Raw genomic sequence first — 21,151 nt, forward strand, 5'->3', positions numbered from 1 at the left:
TTGTATGTATTGTTATCTGTGGGTGGCTTGGTTTGGTTCGTTTGCACTTTGTTTATGTTTTAGTATTGCACTGCGTTTTGTATTGTTAGTATTAATAAATTATATTGTTTAGAACATATCGAAAGCCTGCGTTTCCCTGCGTCAGTTCACATACCTCTGGTCATACCTGGAGCCCTGACAGTAATTATTTCAGTAAATATAATCTGCTAAATACCTTTTCTCATTAGCAGTTAGAGCAGTTTTGTGACTTCTATCAGTGTCCAGCCGAGCACATGTTAAAGCTTGTAGGAGGAGTTTTCATTCTGCTGTAATTGGATGCAGGACCCCTGATTTCTGTCTGGACAGTGCTGATTGGCCCTGTGCTGATCACATGCATTCTCCCAAGGAAAAAAAATCTCTAGCAATACACACCAAATTGAGCATGTGCAGAGTGATTCCACACTATATGTCTTATCAGGAGATAAGAGGGAGACACTGAAAGAAGGGGAGGATCAGGGAAGTCAGGATTAAACAGTGTTTTTACACAATGCAGAGGATTAACCCTTTAGGTTCCACAGTGAGTAGAACAAGTATGCTTTACTGCATATACAGACTGATTTTACTGTTGTGGGTTTAGTAATCCTTTAAGGCTAATCTCCCCACTCCCTTTTGCCTCCAAGCTACTTGAACACCTTGTCCACAACTGTATGAGTTGCTCCATCATTGATAACAACCTTCTCGATCCACTACAGTCCGACATCTGCTCACAACATTCCACTGAAACTGCCCTATTAAAGCTCACCAATGATCTACTAACTGCTAAAACCAACATCCAGTACTCCATACCCATTCTCTTAGACCTTTCTACTGCCTTTGACACAGTTGACCACCCACTCCTCCTCAACATTCCCTTAGCCTTCGTGACTCTGCTCATTCCTGATTCTCTTCCTATCTCAGCTCTGTCCTTGGGCCCCACCTCTCCTCTCTATATACCGTTTCCTTGGGCCAGTTGATAACCTCCCATGGCTTCCAATACCACCTCTATGCTGATGACACCCAGATCTATCTCTTAACTCCTCAACCCACCCCCTCATTCTCCTTACATATTACAAATTTACTGAGCGACATATCCATATGGATGTCACACAACTTCGTCAAACTCAGTCTTTCTAAAACTGAGCTTGTGATATCTTCTCCTCCCCAGTCTCTTCCCTATGACCCATACCATTGAGATCAACAACACAACCATTGGTCTCTCCACACATGCCACAGTGCTATGTGTAATCCTAGACTCTGACTTCTTCTTCAGCCTCCACATTCAGTCACTGGTTAAATCCTGCTGCCTCAACATCCACAACATTTCAAGAATTTCCCCTTTCCTGACTAACGACACCACAAAACAGCTTATTCATTCCTTGGTTATTTCCTGCCTTGACTACTGCAACTCCCTCCTCACTGGCTTACCCCTACACAGGCTATCCCCCCTTCAGTCTATTATAAATGCTGGTGCTAGACTAATACTTACTAACCGACCCGTGACTGGTTCCCCTCTGTGCCAATCTCTTCACTAGCTTCCACTAACTCAACGTATAAAATACCAAATACTAACCACAGCATACAAGGCCATCCGCAACATTTGTGTGGCCTTTTTGGATTCCTCGTAATTATCTGTGAGCTCTTGTAAAGATGAATCAGTCTACTGATCCTTATACAATCCCAAAATCTCCCGCACTACTACAAAAAAGTGTAAACTAAACCAAACAAATGATTGCAGCAGCTGTTGTCGTTTGTTCCCACACCAAGAAACAATCAAAATAAAATTAAACTCTGCACAATCAAAAAATAATGAAAGTAGATCACATACACATATAATAGTTCATACAAGTGGATACTATGAGAGTATAATGTTGAATAAATATTATCATAGTGTCTTCATCTCCGAAAATTATAGTGCACAGTTCCTAATTAAATATCTTCTTCTGTGAATATTATTATGAAATAATTTTTACAGTCCACCTTTTTCTTCCACCATCTATGCAAGTCCAAGTAGATGTGCAAAGTGATTATTGGTAAATCACCATCAAACAGTGCACAGTCCAGTGAACATAGAAATATTGCCTCTTTAAACAAGCATTTTCCCCTGAAGGTTAAACTTCAGATATCTATCCAAGATGGTCGACTTCCGGTTCTGCCTAACATGATGATGTGACAACGTCATTTGACCATGCCCTTCTTCACGCCCACTGATCCTTGTTTGGATAAATTATATGAAAAATTGATTTTATTGGCACTTTGCTAAATAATTACATTATAGGGGTTATATACTAAAACTGGAGAGTGTGAAATCTGGTACAGCTCTGCATAGAAACCAATCAGTTTCCAGTTTTTTTGTCATAGATTAATTGAACAAGCTCAAGTTATAAGCTGATTGGCTACCATGCACAGCTGCACCAGATTTTGCATGATCCAGTTTTAGTAAATCAACCCCTATGTTTTTAATGGGGGCACATCCAAAGGAAAAAGTAACCTACAGCACCCAAGTCTACGTAATACACTGCTCAAAAAAATTAAAGAAACACTTTTTAATCAGAGTATAGCATCAAGTCAGTTAAACTCCTGGGATATTGATCTGGTCAGTTAAGTAGCAGAGGGGGTTGTTAATCAGTTTCAGATGCTTTGGTGTTAATGAAATTAACAACAGGTGCACTAGATGGGCAACAATGAGATGATCCCCAAAATAGGAATGGCTTTACAGGTGGAGGCCACTGACATTTTTTTCCCCACTCATCTTTTCTAACTGTTTTTAGCTAGTTTTGCATTTGTCTAGGATCAGTGTCACTACTGGTAGCATGAGGCGATACCTGAACTCTATAGATGTTGCACAGGCAGTCCAACTCCTCCAGGATGGCAAATCAATACATGCCATTGTCAGAAGGTGTGCTGTGTCTCCCAGCACAGTCACACGAGCATGGAGGAGATTCCAGGACACAAGCAGTTACTCTAGGAGAGTTGGACAGAGCCGTAGAAGGTCCTTAACCCATCAGCAGTACCAGTATCTGCAGCTTTGTGCAAGGAGGAACAGGAAGGTCCCTGCCAGGAGCCCTACAAAATGACCTCCAGCAGGCCACTGGTGTGATTGTCTCTGACCAAACAATCAGAAACAGACTTCATGAGGGTGGCCTGAGGGCCTGACATCCTCTAGTGGGCCCTGTGATCACTGTCCAGTACCATAGAGTTTGATTGCTATTTGCCATTGTACACCAGAATTGGCAGGTCCGCCACTGGCGCCCTGTGCTTTTCACAGATGAGAGCAAGTTCACCCTGAGCACACGTGACAGACCTGAAAGGGTCTGGAGAAGCCATGGAGAAAGTTATGCTGCCAGTAACATTATTCAGCATGACTGTTTTGGTGGTGGGTCAGTGATGGTCTAGTTAGGCATATCCATGGAGGGACGCACAGACCTCTACAGGCTAGACCAGCAATGGGCAAACTACAGCCCGCGGGCCATATACGGCCTGGCGGACCTTTTAATCCAGCCCGCGGAGATAGGCTCCCGCTAGGCTCCTCTCACAGCCCGCCCTGAAGACCGGTGTAGCATGAAAATCTGTCTCCTATGAGGATCTGTCCCCCTCGACGTATCTGCGCATGTGCCGGAGATCGCCGATCGGCTGCTAATGCCTGAAACTGGCACATGCGCAGATACGTCGAGGGGGACAGATCCTCATAGGAGACAGATTTTCATGCTACACCGGAACGGCGCGGGAACACGGCGAGAGGAACGCGCGGAGCAAAGGTAAGTGAATTGACACAGGGGGGACTTGGGGACTTAATATGGGGGATGAATTGCTATGGGGAATGAATTACTATAGGGGGGATGAATTACTATGGGGGATGAATTACTATAGGGGAGATGAATTACTATATGGGGGATGAATTACTATATGGGGGATGAATTACTATGGGGGATGAATTACTATATGGGGGATGAATTACTATGGGGGATGAATTACTATATGGGGGATGAATTACTATATGGGGGATGAAGTACTATGGGGGATGAATTACTATGGAGGATGAATTACCATATGGGGGATGAATTACTATGGGGGATGAATTACTATGGGGGATGAATTACTATATGGGGGATGAATTACTATATGGGGGATGAATTACTATGGGGGATGAATTACTATATGGGGGATGAATTACTATATGGGGGATTAATTACTATGCTTACTATGGGGGAATAATACTATACTTACTATGGATGACACATACACATCATTCATCTACTCTTGGTCCGGCCCCCGGGTCCAATATATGAACCCATTGCGGCCCTCAAGTCAAAAAGTTTGCCCACCCCTGACCAGCCTGACTGCCATTAGGTATTGTGATGAAATCCTTGGACCCATTGTCAGACCCTACGCTGGTGCAGTGGGTCCTGGGTTCCTCCTGGTGCACAACAATGTCCAGCCTCATGTGGCGAGAGTATGCAGGCAGTTCCTGGAGGATGAAGGAATTGATACCATTGAATGGCCCCCATGCTTGCCTGACCTAAATCCAATAGAACACCTCTGGTATATCATGTTTCGGATCATCCGACGACGCCAGGTTGCACCTCAGACTGTCCAAGAGTTCAGTGATGATGCCCTGGTCCAGATCTGAGATGAAATACCCCAGGACACCATCTGTCATCTCATTAGGAGCATGCCCTGACCAGGGGTGGACTGACAACTCATGGGGCCCCTGGGCAATAGGGGATCATGGGGCCCCTGTGTCCTTGCCCAAACTCAAAAAAGCCTATGAAAAAGGTATCAGGGGCATCTCATGGGGCCCCCTACTGACCCCGGGCCCTCGGGCAGTGCCCGAGTTTCCAAATGGTCAGTCAGCCCATGGCCCTGACGTTGTCAGGCATTCATACAAACACGTGGGGGTCATACAAACTACTAAGTACCATTTTGCGTTGCTGCAATGAAATTTCAGCCAAATGGACTAGCCTGCTGCATACTTTTTTTCACTTTGATTTTCGGGTGTCTTTGAATTCAGTTCTCTGTAGGTTGATAATTTTCATTTTCATTAAACGATGGGGAATCCTTACGTTCCTAACACATTACCCAGTCCATATCAGTATAGATATCCAGTATGATATTTTTCCCAATTGAGAACTGATGTGTTTTCAAAGTGTTCCTTTTTTGAGCAGTGTATATTATTTTGCAGTGGTTGAGGCTGCAAAGGTTAGTCTTTGCATTTGGCAAAAACATTAAATTAGAAAGAACACACATGCAGAAGTAATGAGTAAATTGGTTTCAAATCAAACAAATCTGCAGACTACATTTTTTTTCTTCTATATATTGTATATGTATACATATTTAATTGCAGAGAGAAAGACCTTTTAATGAATCATGATTTCCTGGATTCATGAACTACATGATTCTCTGTAGCTCAAACAGATCTTCATGTAAATGTTTAAATATTTTTTTATTGCCAATTAACATGAATGGTCATCATTGACAGGAAGGGTCATGTTATTTCCCTTCCCTTCAATGCAGCTTCACTACTGCACTCAGATATACAATACCATAGCTCTTGTAACACCAAGAGACACCTACCTGGTATAACTTGAACAAAAAACTAATGCCACTACATTCTCTCATTCAATGATGACTCACTGAAGCATCATCATATAGTTATTTTTTCATTCCATTGTTTTCTGGACTAACAGGCAACCTTCACAACTTATCTAAACCCTTGATGAAGAACATATTTCTTCTGACATTTTTAGCTTTTTTCTTTTCAGTGAATTCAGGTGCTGACATTTTATGAATGTTCCTTACAATGAAAGGTATACAGGCGCAAGAGAATACAATTCACATTTTATAAACATTGACAGGAATAAAAGGTTCAATTTCAGCTATTTCTTTCCTTTACCGAGTTTGTTTTTATTTGCTACTTACAGGAGAGTGGTACTTACCTAAGATCTCCAGTGACATGTGCCACCAGTTTTACATATACTCTCACCAAAGTTCAATAGTATAAAAATGCAGCAAAAGGGAATACCTATAGCACTGGTTTATACAGCAAGTCTGCATGCAAGTCCTAGACATCATTAAACTGAGATCACTTTTTATTTGACCAGTTGTTTTATTTTATATATTTATTTCACTTTTCAGCTGGAAAATGGAAAGTTTCTATCTTCACTAGCGACATTCCATCCTCTGGGACAACATCTCAAGTATACATCATGTTTTATGGACATCTCAGAGCATCAGCACCTGTTTTTCTGTACAGTAGCCAAGAGGATGCATTCCAGAGAGGACATGAGGATACTTTTGATGTATGTATGATATAAATAATCTACAGGTCCTTGGCCAGTGGCAGGGGTAGCTACAAGTCATGCATTCCAATACTTCCTGGGGCAATAAAAAGTAAATACTGCATGGATTTGTAGCAGCATAGCAATACTAAAATTACTACTATTGCTACTACTACTAATAATAATAGTCAATACTTGTATCGCAGTTGGGCTATCCAGAACACTGAAAGAAATCGCACATTATCACATATAGTGGGCCATGATTTTTTTTTATAGATTTCAATTTACTACAATATATGAAGTGCAGTATTGTGAATGTGCTATAAGGTTGGCAATGATCTCCTACACTGTGGTTATGATAACAATTAGGACAAGGGAAAATGCTTGATTTTATGTATTAACGTTCTTAATCAAAACCCTTTTAAAGTTAGGTTATACTAGAGAATGGTTAACACCCCTGTTAGTCTGCAGTCTTTTTGCTTTCTGGACTCAGACAGTCAATGATGACAGGACCACGGTGAATTTCCCTAGCAGGGGTCTAATCTGGTCTTACTCTAGCCAAAGCCAAAAGAAAAGAACATTTTTGGCAAAAGATACACTTTAAGTAAAGTATTTTAATTGCTTTTTTTATTCTTGGTATACCTACCACCTGTATATATTAATGAGGTTCATATGCTGACTGAATAAGAAGATCTTTGGTTTATATCCCAATAGAAAATGTAATTTCTGTATTTCAGATTAAGATTGGAGATGTTGGGGAGGTTTATAAAATACGTATTGGACACACCAATTCTGGGGCATCCCCTAGCTGGCATTGTGAAGAGGTAATTTTTCTTTACTCAATAAAGTTTAAAAAATGTGATAGTTTGCTGCATAGCATTTTATTCTGCATAACCTTTTCACATAACGTATCACTCTAGTTAAAGCTAGTTATAGCTAGTTAAAGTCTAAGCACTCTAGACTTTAACGCTAGACTCTAGTGAAAGTTAAAGTCTAGGCAAGTCTCTTCTTTGTCTAAAGATATTTAATTCTGTTCTTGTCATCAAGTTCCCCTAGGAGGGACTTGATCTCAAGCCGGGTCTTGGAATATCACAGCAATTTTGGACCAGTTTAACCAAAGAACCCATCTAGCTACACTATTTAGATGTAAAATAAATTAAATTGTTACATAATATCATTAATTGTCTTGTTTTGTGTTTTGTAATGCAATGAAAGGACTTTTTTTATGGTGTGGGTGTCTTATTTGCATTTAGCTCTTTGTGGTAAAGGGTAAGGGGTACTAATAGAGTGGGCAGATATCTTAGAGCCCCTTTATTATAAAAAAGGCTTCCTGATTCTCAGTTACCTTCCATGTCCTTTTGGGGAAAAAGATGTGGGGAAGAGGACATTGCCCCTCAATGTTTGGACAAGGTATCTTGCAAGAAAGTGGGGTGATCTGCAATCCCCCTTGCGAGGTACCCCTCAAATGTAGAAAAGCATGTGGCCTGGTCTGGTTCAGGAGTTCACACTTGCTGTTTTCTCTTTCCTGGCCATCCACTCTGCATGCCTGGATAAAGGTCTGGTTTGATTTTTTTTCTGAACATTTTTAAAAGGGACAATGCACAAAAAACTTTTTTGTGGAGTTCCTCTTAAAATTTCAACCAGTCACTTTACCAGGCATACATCCTGCCTAGCCAATAAATGGAGAATGTACCTACCATTCTTGTACCAGACCAAGGCCACATGCCTTTCAACATTAGGAGTACCTTGCAAGGAGGGGGCATAGCCCTCCTCTCCCCTTTCAAGGCACTTTGTCCCAATGTTGAGGGACCAGGCCTCTTTCCCACAACCTGTCCCCCAAAAGGTATGTTGGGGTTTATAGGTAGATCTATAAGGAAATTTGGAAGTCTCCTGTTTAAAAGGGACGCCAGATATCCATCCCTTCCCAGGGGGATGCGTACAGTGGTATTTAGTATTTAGTAAAATGTGACTGGTAAATAAACTCACCCAAAGTGTGACTGGTAAATAAACACAAGCCAACACCATAAATCCATTGTCAATCGCAATGACCATCTGCCTGATGATGTTTCCTCGCCACACTTCCGTCGCTAAATGACCCCCAGCACTGCAGTAATGTAAATACAGAACTAGGGATCACAGGTGATGCAATTAACCATATTTTGGTCAGTTTTGGTACTAATATACCCCTGTTCTCATTCCTCTGGGGAAGTCGTTAAAAAGGGGGCTTCCAGATTCCACTATAAATCTATCCAAAAACTCCCACATCCTTTTTGAGGGACTGTTGAAAGGCATGTGGCCTGGTATGGTAAACGAAGGGGAAGTGCACTCTCACTGCCCTCCCTTACCTGACCACCCAGGCTGCCTGCCTGGATAGGAGCCTAATTAGATCACTAATGTAAATTTCACACTGTTTTTTCTTTTTTTCAAATGTCGCTTTTAAAGGACTATATTGTAATGTTCAGTAACACCACATGCAACTTTAAAGCACCCCAAGTATGTTCCCTAAAGAATTTGTGTATTTTTAATGTTGCTCTTTAAAACCACATGAAAAAACCCTCTCCCTGCTAAACAATACTATTTTTTGCACTTTGCACTGATACATGTCCCCCATGGCAGTGCCCAGTTGCCCACACCATTTTATCAACAATAGCTAACCAATTAGCCTTAAAAAGGTTAAAAAATAGCTAGTATCAACTCCCGTAGACTTCATTGGGACTTGGTGCTAAGTTTGGGTCTTCTCACTGTGTTCACCAAATCTGGCTCAAACTGAACCTGGGCAGATTAGCTCATCTATAGCTGGACTTATTGTGAAGGAATAAAACTGACCTTTCAGGAAAATCTATTTCAAATTATCAGTTTTTTCCATGAAAGTTAACATGCAAGGGATGTATGTAAAATTGATAGAGTACCCACAAGCATATTATCATTTCCCAATCCAACCATTATTGCCCAAATGTTCATGAAAGCATGTCACTGTATCTCATAATTAAAAGTTAGATACAGTAATATACAGTAAATCAAATAATCATCAACAAATATAATAATGTACATATAAACAAAGTGCAAAATGTGAAAAAGTAAAGTGCATATACATAAAGAGCATATAAAGTCTATATATTCATGGATCCTGAAAAATAATGTGCATACTAAAACAATTCATCAGAAATGTAAACACAGTCCATTCATATGTGAACATGCTTCAAAAAGCGCTGCCCACTTCACAATGTGTGTGAAAGATCATTCCATAAAAGTGTCATGGTTCAGGAAAGATCAGAGTCCATCATCAAGTACACCCTGCTGTCAGATGCTTCTTATCAGATAAGGTGGACCATTGCATTATACATGGTCAAATTTGCCTATTAAATTCCATCCACAGAATCCACTGGCTCAGCAAGAAGCTCTCCACATCACAATCCCATTTACAGCGGGAAATAAACAAAAATACACTTTTTGAAGTGGGCAGCACGTTTTGTATATGCACTTTACTTTTTCAGATTTTGCACTTTGTTTATATATACTTTATTATATTTGTCAGTGATTATATGATTTATATTAGTGCTGCTTTTTATTGTATCTATAGTTATGACTGGTATCACAGTTGCACAAGTGGCTGCTTAGTGTTTTATTAGTGTAAAGTGACGTAGCACAGATTTACTTTTTGTTTACATAATTAAAAGTTAGCTGACAATAAGTGTTGCTATGAACTACAGTTTTGGACATATAGGAAAAAGTACACAGTGGAAAGCACACATCAGCATTTTTTAAATAAATTAAAATAAACAAAATAAAAATATATGTGTGGAAAATTACCAATCTATTCCAAACACTAATGTATAACATCTCACACTTAAAATCTTGTGCTTGCATACTTGTGCATATAATACCCCTCTGTACATGGATTATTTGTGCACAGGGGCAGGCTGACCAATTGGAAACTCGGGCACTGCCCGAGGGCCCAGGGTCAGTAGGGGGCCCCATGAGATGCCCCTGGTACCTTTTTCATAGGCTTTTTTGAGTTTGGGCAAGGACACAGGGGCCCCATGAGTTGTCAGTCCGCCCCTGTTTGTACACATTTTTTTCCCTTTAAAAATAGAAGTGCATACTTCATGCAGTTTTATGCTGCACATTCAAAAACAGCATGTAGACCCACAAACATTAACAAAAATGTTTATTTAAGGTGCATTGTGGCTTACATGGCATATGTTTGGATGCAGAATGATATATTCCATAGCACACTATACTTGTTTACAAATTCTGCAAACTTAAGCTGTATCCTGTGCATCTGGATTTACACACATCGCTGGTGTTCGGTGAGCATAGAATTTGTTTGCACATGTTCAATGCACTGATGAACGGTCATATCTGTTCCACTCATCTCAGTGTTGGTTTCTGCAGGTTCAACTGTTAAACGTTATCTCTAATGAACAATTCTGTATTAAAGTAAGGCGCTGGCTTTCTCAAGAGGAAGATGATGGGGAAATCTGCAGAGAGCTTCCTATACTGAGACATGGCCAGGCCAAACTGTCAGGTAACAGTGTCATTTCATAGTTACATAGTTAGTCTGGATGAAAAAAGACAAAAGTCCATTTTTTTAAAAAAGTTATAATCCTATACCCACAGTTGATCCAGAGGAAGGCACCCCCCCCCCCAGCAAAGCGTGATCCACTTTGCTCCTGCAGGGGAATTAATTAATTCCTGACCCTTCGAGAAGCAATCAGATATTCCCTGGATAAACTTTACCTATAAATGTTAGTATCTAGTTATATTCTGTGTATCTAGGAAAGAATCCAGGCCTTTTTTACACCAATCTACTGAGCTTGATGGATTCTTTTCCACATTTTCACAGCTCTCACTGTGAAGAAACCTTTCCATATTTGGAGATTAAATCTCTTTTCCTCCAAACTTAAAGAGTACCCCCTTGTCCTTTGTGATGACCTCAGAGTGAATAACTCTACACCAAGTTCACTATATGAACCACTGATGTATTTGTACATGTTTATCATATCCCCCTTAATCTCCTCTTCTCAAGAGAAAATAAATTAATTTCCTTTAATCTCTCCCCATAGCTGAGCTCCTCTATTCCTCTTATCAGTTTGGTTGCCCTTCTCTGCACTTTCTCCAGTTCCCTATACTCTTTCTGTGAATTGGTGCCCAAAACTGAACTGCATATTCCAGATGAGGTCTTACTAAAAGATTTGTACAGGGGTAAAATGATATCTCTATCTCTAGAATCTATACCTCTTTTAATACAAGAGAAGATTTTGTACCAGAACTCCCAGATTCTTCTCCACCATTGATTCCCCCAATTGTACCCCCCCTAGTATGTATTATGCATGCATATTCTTAGCTCCCAAGTGCATAAGTTTACATTTATCAACATTAAACCTCATTTGCCAAATAGTTGCCCAATTAAACAGTGCATTGACATTGGCTTGTAAGTTGGAGACATCCTGTAAGGACGTTATTCCACTGCACAGCTTGGTGTCATCTGCAAAGACTGAAATGGGATTTTTAATCCCAGACACTATATCGTTTATAAATGTATTCAAAGGTAAGGGTCCCTACAGTGAACCTTGGGATACTGCTAACAGCCCTAGACCATTCAGAGTATGAATCATTAACCACTACTCACTGACTTTGGTCTTTTATTTCATTGTTATCTCTGCTAAGTTTAAATTGCTTGATTTGATGAAGTCTTTGTTCCTGAAAGTAATGATTTTAGTGCGTTGTGCATATCTACTTACTGAGTGGGTACAGTCTGCTTATAAGTTAAAATTTTCATGACTAAGGTATTGCTTAGTGTTGTGGCTGTATGCCTTTCAATATCCCCACCCAACAAGCTTCCAACCTACATAATAATCAATCCACTGAACACATTCTTTCTGGGGCTGAAGAGGCCATAGCAGCCATTTTATTAAATAACCAAATACAAAATACAATATTATATTTTAACCAATATCTTAACAACAGCGATATAATTAACTGACCTAAATTATTAGGTCTAGGGTCTTAGAAGGCACCTGTATTTACCAACTGACTGTATCTGCCAAAATCCACTTAAAAGGCCCTCAGCTGAAACTGCACCGTCTCAAGGGCAATTTAACCTTGTTACAGCCACATCACCTTGAATACATTACTGCCATAAGTTGAATTGGGAAGGTACACCCATACCTCAGATGGGCCCAACCCATTATTCTCCAAGTTATTTTTAAAAACCATGTACTGCCTTCGAAGACCCTGGGACCCATGCCGGCTGCTTCAACAAACCTACCACTAAAGGTAATATCACATAGCTCCAAAATGCATAGAAACACCCTATGGATACTCCCTTTCCCCCCTTGCTCTCTCCAATCATATAAGACCCTTAGCTTTTCAAACAAAACCATTGTTAACCTTTTATTAAATTCCAACCTAACTGCACACCTAGTCATGCCCGGCATTCCTCTTAGGGTGCACATGCCACTCCAGGCCTTCCTCTTTCTATGCAGTTGTCTCCCCACATCCTAAAACCCTGTGGCTGCCAAGCTTTTATATTTGGATTGGTGCTAAGTCTAACCTGGTTTTCTGCACCAATAACTCCTATAGAAAGAGAATAACACAGGATCATATGATCTCTACACGTTTCCCCACTCCAAGACCTCCTGTGTTCTTCTCAGTCCCATGGCACACTTGGAGTCTGGAGCCCTGGAGTCTCCTCCTGCTCTATGCCACCTGCAAATTCAAAAAAGCCTCACACTGATGACAGCCTCAAACTCCAGTTAGTTTTATTGAACTTGAGGAAACGGCATACAGTACTTACTGCAGACCTCCCACCTGAGGCCACACTTCAAATGCATTTCACCAATAACAGTTTGAGAATGTTGTCAGTGTGCAGCCCTTCTTTGAAATTGCATGTAGCACAGAATCATGATAGACGGTTTCCCCAACCCTCCACAGGAGCAGTGTGAACATCCTGCTGACTGAGGCAACCATGTGTTATGCAAAGCTTAGATTAAATTGAACTTGATTTTACTTTTTTTTAAAATTGCAGTAGTTCCTGGATAGGTTTAGACCAAAGCCATCATGGAATATGGCTGTATCCAAAAATGTAAGATATTTTATTCTTCCCATACTGCTAAAATTTAAGGGATGACTGTGCTCCCAAAAAATATAACTCACTTCCCAACCCTCTTGAATTAACCTCCACTTATGCCTTCCACTCCAGCTTCTTACTTAAATTAACTGTTTCCTGAATCATTTTTTTTATCACTTTGGGCAGGAAGCCTGTAATTCGGCATGCTAGACCTTTAGTAAATTCTCATTCATGTAGCTCTAAAAGGCTGTTGCATATGCATTCACATCACAACGATTTTTCCTATTAACAACACATTTTTTTCAGTATTGGCTGTGATTAATGACCTGTTAAAGGATCCTTGAACTTTAGTTAACGTACGGCTATTTTTACAGGTGACCTGTGCACTAAAATGGGCTTCCCTGAAATATTGTTTTTTATTTTTTTATTATAAGTCTCTGTTGATTTGTATTCCTTACCATTAATCAGTATTGCTTTCACTGCACACTTGTATTAGAAGAAGTATTTGCTTTCCAGCTGGCTATACAGGAGAGCGGGCTCTGCAAAAATTGAGGTTGTTCAGCAATTCTATGTATACTTTTCAATTTTTTGATGATGCTGACTATTTAAAATGCACTCTAAAATGTTTTACTATTAAACTGTTATACAATTCTCACAGGCTTTTTTGACCACCTTAATTATTAAATTATGTTAAACTATGTTGAAAATCAACTCCAGGTAACAAAAATAAATAGCAAAAATAAATATCATACATATATACTATATATATATATATATATATATATATATATAGTATATACAATACACTCATCGGCCACTTTATTAATGTATTATTTATTAAGTATTTTTGGGTTGGACACCCTTTTGCCTTAATTCTTTGTGGCATAGATTCAGCAAGGTGTTGGAAACATTCCTCAGAGATTTTGGTCCATACTGACATGATAGTATCATACAGCAAATACATCGTTCCTAGGAATGTCTGCTCCATCAGACTGGCATCCACCCATCATCTTGATATTTTTAGAACTTCTAAAGGGCTCTTGGGATGAATGCTGAGACAGGGTATTGTAAAGTACAGCACATTGTCAGTACCTCCCACCAGCAATGATCTACCTGCATTGCATAGAGAAGCACAGAGACCCAATGATGGTGTCACTGAGTCTAAAAAAGGTATTAATAAAAGAATAACAGAAAGGTTCTATTTAAAATGTCATTACCATTATGATAATGGGAGAGAGAAGAATAACAGGAAATCAAATATGAGCAAAGTATGAAGGTTCAAGCCTAGACTTGAGAAAAGAACTTAGGCAGCTCCAAAATGCATAGACACACCCCTTTTATCTTCCAATAATGTTAGATGTCACGTCTGGTCCGGCCTGCACTCCACCGACATCTCTGGCTTCCTGGTTCCTCGTTCTGAGCCTGCTTCTTGGTTTCTTCCACCTGGCCAGTGGTGGTGAGGCTGTTTCCAAGAATAGAGTGATTTGCCATCCATCCACATGAGATCTGTTCAGGGATGTGCTTATGACAGGCACCTTTGTGAGTTATTTATTGCCTTTTTATCTGTAAAATCTTTCTAATGCTTAACTTCGGCACCTTTGGTGTTCCTTTCTTATCATTACAAAGAGAGTAAGTAGAACATGGCCAAATTGTTTTAATTAAAAAAATTGGGGAATTCTTTAATATTTGCCTTGAGTTCATTTTCAATTATTTTCATATACTACCAACCCTATTCTTCTCTTATACTGTTTTACACTTTTTGATAGTAGGTTCAGATATTTTAAGTAACAGCAATACACTGCAAACAAGTCTTGATATAATAAATAGACTACTAAACCAAGCAAACTGCATCTGGGCTTATTTATTAACATACGGAAAAGAGCAGCAATTATGTTCAAAGTGTTATAACTAACAGAAAGCAAATGTTAATTTCTATGTGTTTATAACAATTGGAACAATCAAAAATGATTGCTGACAGGCTGCTATTTTCACTTAGCTTAGTGAAAAAAGTGAAGCTATGTTAATTTCAATCAATCAGTTGTGTGCATGCAGAACTACTGTTTTTTTTTATTTCTTCTACACATGATTAGGTATCAAAAGTGAACACAATTGACTATGACCCCCTATAGAAAGCACCGCTCCAAGCCACTGTACCCATGCTACCTTGTGACTCCAAAACTGTGTCGCTATTCTAATCTTAGCCCCCCAAGGTCAATAATACAAACATCTGACCAAAGGGATTAGAGCTGTACACATGTCAGCCTACTGATGCTAAATGTAGAAGATCGGCTTCAGCTAGTCTCCTCCCATAAGCCATGCCCCTCTGACGTGTTTCACCCTCTCACGGATTTTTATCTACAGCAGATTTCGGTCATGTGTGGAGCATGTGACTTCAAGATCATGGGTGGCATGTAGAGCAGAAAAGCTGCAATGCTTCTTTTGATGATTTGCATCATGAGATCAGTATCCATGGACAGAAGGAACAGCTATGGAACCAGGTTGTAATAATAAGAAAAACAAAGTGATGTAAACCGAAAGGCAGGATATGCGGATATAAAAATAGGGGTTTTCTGTATTACTATGAAGTATTTAAATTATTAGGTTTACTGAATTAAATATCATGTTTTCTTTTCAGTGACAAAATACAAAATTCAGGTTATAACAGGAGACCTGTGGAATGCAGGAACAGAAGCCAATGTCTATATGTCACTCAATGGACAATATGGTGACACAGGATCAAGGCAATTGATAAGATCAAATAAACCAACTCCATTCCTTAAAGAGCAAGTAAGTAATTAAGATGTTTTTCTTGGTTCAGATCTGCCAAGCTATGGCATGCTGTAGACACAGAGTGGCTACACACAGATCCCAAAATAATTTTATTCTTCCATATGTGCCGGACTCAGCAAAACAAAATATTTTGCAACCCAAAGCAGGGGAGATCATTCTCTCCCCCATATAGTCTTATATACATTAAAATAGAAGTTTAGGGTTTATTTTTTTCTGAAATCTTACCTAGGTGGATGGTCGCTTGATCGCATGACCACTGATCACCGAGTTCTCACTGTCTGCTCTGCCCTCGGCATGCTCACTGCAGCACAGGGAGGAGAAACTTGCTCAGGCTCTCAGTAGATCACTGAGAGGCTGAGCCAGGTACCACTCCAGACTCTGGAGTGGATCACGACTTTAAAGTCAGGACCTTTCCCCAGGCTGGACCAGCTGAGTGACTTCAACCAACATCAAGCTTCAGCCCGGTGTCAACTGAAAACGGGTCACAGGAGTGCAGAATGAACTGTACTTCTGTGATCCACAGGAGAAGTACAGCCAAAAGAGCTCTGCCTGTACTTCTCCTTTAAGCACAGTGTTCTTGTCCCCAAAGCTAGAATATCAAAGTTGCTGCCCTGTACTATTAGATTGAAACTAAAGGCAAAACCTTTTTAAAACTTGGATTGAGTAAGAGAGGGTTATATTCTCTGTCAGTTATTTTTTACCATCTGTGTCATACAGGGGAGATTTACCTTCACTTCCTGTCACATAGCGAAAACAGGAATGAGGGACTCCCAGGGTGTCACCAGGGTCACCTGATCTAGTGTCTTCATTGGAAGATTTCCCTTCTATTACATTTTAGATAGACCCCAAAATTTGGAATTTGCTTTTACTTTCCCTTTTGATAATAATGGAAAACAGGGCAAATACTGATGGTGAATCTCCCTCAAGAGGGCACAGACAGCAATAAAAACTGACAGGTGTTCTAATCCATCTCTACTCTATCCAAAACTAAAAATAAAAGTTTTGCCTTTACTTATACTTTAAGCACTAGAGCCAGGCATTCTATACAATGATGATGCTCTAAAAAATTATAAAGAATTAGTGCTATGGTATAAAAAGGTTAAAGTGGACAGGAACCACATAAACAGCCACCACAATATTGCAGGTAACAATATAAAGTACGTATGATATATAAGGTGCAGAGCTAAAATAGTTCATACAAAAATGGAAAAACATAAAAGTCCAGTCCACAAGGTTTGAGGTATATAGGAAATAAGCCCCTCTGTCACGGATCCACAGCACTTGTATAGATATTCCAGAAACTGCCAAGAGGAAAAAAGGAGAAATCCTTCAACACCACCAAACATACTGCCTCTTACTTGATAATAATGATCCCCAATTAAGGACAAGTCAAAATGCACTGTATGATCCTCAGAGACAAGCCAAAGATTTATGCACTCTTTAAGTCCAGATCTTCACACTAAATGGACTCAAGGGTGAACCTAAAATAAATATTATCCTCATAGAGGGCAATCCAATTCAAAGATAAAAGGGATCCTCAAAGTGTAGTAATTAGAGAAAATATTTAATGACTCAAATGCAGTGCAAAACATACATCATAAATAGTATAAAACAGCATGTCACCATGTCACTGGTAGTATGTTTCAAACCAACACGATGGCCTTCATTTTTCGGTGTGTGATGATGTCACACACTCTGGCTCCTCCCTACGTATTTCATCATCAATGACGTCGTCAGAGGAGTGGATGAATGATGATGCTCTAGTTAGCCGTTTACAACATCCTGATTTTAGAATATGAAGTATTCAGGCACTAGAGGGCCATCACTACATGGACTGGCTATCTCCATTTACTGGTGGCTCCTAAACCGGTGGAGCCCCTGAAGGTAGCAATATATATTACTTTAGCATCCCTACTTTCCGTTTGCCTCTCCTTCCCCTCATAGAAAGTCTCTTGTTTTTATTATGCTTAAAGTATTGCTTAGGAATTGGTGGGGGAGGGAGGTATGGTGACCTTAGCAGTTCAGGAAAGATGTAGTTTTAGGGTACACAAATATTAAAGAAGGTATGTGCAGGAACCTCATCAATTTTAAAATTAAACAGCATTTAAAGCACAGGTTATAATTTTTGTCATACATGCTAAATTTTCAGACTGTATTTTGCCTGTGGCTAGATTTGTGTATATATCCTGCCCCCTACGCTGACTTTCTTGTGCTGCCCCGTCCTAGTTTAGTTAACTCTGCCAAGGACTGTTCCAAGTCTGGCTGCAAATAGAAGAGAGTTGACACTCTGTCCCAGTAACTAAAACTAGAAAACAAGAGAAACAAGGCACAAAACCGCATGGCATCTGGGGAAGCTGAGGTGCCAGAATTGGGAACCCAGGCAGCTGGTTAGAAGTGGGCTACTGGCCAAAGACACCAAAACTGAAAAAGTCTAGTAGACATGTTAGCCTTAACTCTTGTGTCAATGGGCAAAATCAGCTTTAAAGATGCTTCTGAAATTATTTGCAGGTAAATTTGACTGTATAAATTTGCTGCAAGCTGCTTTACCATTCTCATTGACCTGTATAGTGTGAAAAGCAGTTTGGTGTCATATCCAGGCCATTCTATCACACTAACAATCTCCACAAGACACCAGGGGGGCGGGCAGGTTTAAAAAGGCAAATTGACCATTCTGAATCAGTACACCTAGAAGGAATGTCTAAAAAACGGGGCAAACTATTGACCTACTCTACTAGTAGTTCCGGTCTAGTTGTACAGCACCAGAATACTTGAACTATTAATTAACAGTGTATTATCCTACCATCAAGTTGCTAAATTGCAACTCCAACAATAAGAACCTAGCTGGATTGCTCTGGCTGTCAGCTGTTCACTTGTTTAATATATACAGAAATGTGCTCCTGACAGACAACAATTCAAAGTGTGAGCGGATAGCTGTGTGCGGTATGTTAACGCTGAACTCAGAACTCTCAACCTGATCAACCCATTTTACACATACTACCCTTATCGTATTATGTAAAATTTGTATGCATGCAAGTATCTAGAAACATTTTTAATTAGTTACAGATTATTGTTTAACAAATGCAGTAATAAGTCCTCTATTAAACTTAGCTTTTGACTACAATCATTCAAATTTAGTTCCCCTGGCTTCCAGGATTAAGATTAAGATCCTATTGACAAAATTGTGCTGCTGTTGGAATGATGAAGTCTGGCAATTATGTGACTTCATTATAAATAATTGATTACAGTAGTATTACTAAATTGCTTTTATTGTAATTAAATTAAAAAGTCATTCTTATAATCCAAGTGAATGTCAAAACATTTGCAGTACATTTTAAAACAACATTGCCAGTTATACAAACTATGTAAAGCTTTTACTTAGCTCTCCTTAATTGCTTTTGTTTAGACTGATACTTTCTTTATGGAAGCTGTTGATCTTGGTGAGTTACGCACTGTCATCATAGGACATGATGGACTTGAACCAGGTAAAAATCAGTTCAGTGATAAATTCTATGGTATGGCTAGATTTGTACAGCATGGTTGAAGTATATGGTATACAAACTCACAGCACTACCCCTACTAATCATCCCCAACATAATATTCACAACAAATCATCACGAATATCACATTATAAAATAGATTGCGCCTATATACTGTAAGTGCACAATGTCCCAATAATACAATCTTTCCTATAAAGCGCTGGTGCTCAAATAAATTCTGTGCAATCTTGCAATCACTGGTGCTAGTGTGCTGCTCATGCATCATTCTGTGTCGTGCTCTCCTCTGATGTTCCCATACTCACCAGAACTTGTGAACTCTATACCTAAACCTCTATGCCTAAGCTTTAAGTATAACAAGTGCTATTAATGCAGGTTCCAATGTTACACAGAAGGCTCCCTGGATGCAAGCGCTTCTACTCCTCTCCATCCTCTAAGACTCCTCAAATATAATGGCTGAGCTCAATAGCTGGCATGTATCTCATCATGTGAGGGATAAATCAAAAAAGAGGCCCATAGCGTAATTCTACTTTATTAAAATTCCACACAATTGGTTTACACTCACATTAATAAAGATGAAAGATAGACAAGATCACCGAAGTTGAATTATAGTGCTAAGATCTTTGGGTAACAATGACACACAGGGTCCATTTCAGATCTTTCCTTGTGCTGGGTGGTCTTCAATGATGCAAAGAACAGGGCTGATGGGATGTCCATTACACCCTGCACTCACAGCATATCCTCAGTCAGTTTAATAATGCTGCACATCCTACAATCTGGAAGGCCGATAACATCTGGGGGGAGAAAGCTATTACTGCAGGGGCCAGCAAAGGAGAGGAGATGAGTATTGCAGCCAGAGCTGCTCTTTTATTTTTACGCCTCCAGGAGGACCTTAAAAATGGGAACTAAGAACTAATTACAGCTGTTCTAGAAAGTTTGCTCTCAGGGAAGTTTAGGTATCATTTGGCCAGCCATATTTTTCATACAGCTATGTAGATGTCATTTTGATGCAAATTATGTAGATTCAAAATTGTTCAGTTCCTAATTTATTCAAGATGACTAAATCAGCTCTGCAGATGTTGTTTTAGAACAGATGAACTGATATTTCAATTACAAGTGGTTCTTTGTGCCAAGAGTACTACTCCCTATAAAAGGTTTTAAAAGGCTTTTCATAACACCTGCACACATTCACAAAAATCAAGTTTGATTATTAATGGGCTTTTTATGGTCTGTACACATTATAATTATCATTATTTTATTATTGCTAGGCAATGGTTGGTACCTGGAGAAAGTCAATGTTTATGATGAACTCAAAGACAAAGAGTACTCCTTTTTATGCTACAGGTTTGAAAAATTCTCTTTATTTTAAGTTTTATTTTTATTCTGTTGCTGATTTTCCACATTTTATATTAAAATATAACAGTAGGGAAATACAGTCAGGTCCATAAATATTGGGACATCGACACAATTCTAACATTTTTGGCTCTATACACCACCACAAT

General features: G+C 39.5%; 1 protein-coding gene across 1 annotated transcript in view; it reads left to right on the plus strand.

Moving 5' to 3' along the window:
* The window catches only part of LOC149461351 (lipoxygenase homology domain-containing protein 1-like), a 392,516-nt gene that overhangs the window by 41,898 nt on the left and 329,467 nt on the right, over positions 1-21,151 (plus strand). Inside the window, exons 3-8 of the mRNA XM_089678445.1 lie at positions 6,151-6,314; positions 7,031-7,117; positions 10,689-10,821; positions 16,001-16,152; positions 19,559-19,637; positions 20,918-20,993. Coding sequence (XP_089534571.1) covers positions 6,151-6,314; positions 7,031-7,117; positions 10,689-10,821; positions 16,001-16,152; positions 19,559-19,637; positions 20,918-20,993 — 691 coding nt within the window. The remainder of the gene's footprint in view (positions 1-6,150; positions 6,315-7,030; positions 7,118-10,688; positions 10,822-16,000; positions 16,153-19,558; positions 19,638-20,917; positions 20,994-21,151) is intronic.

The sequence above is a fragment of the Staurois parvus genome, unplaced genomic scaffold (assembly GCF_062004578.1).
Source record: "Staurois parvus isolate SC_StPar_1 unplaced genomic scaffold, SC_StPar_1.0 ptg000205l, whole genome shotgun sequence".
Lineage (NCBI taxonomy): Eukaryota > Metazoa > Chordata > Amphibia > Anura > Ranidae > Staurois > Staurois parvus.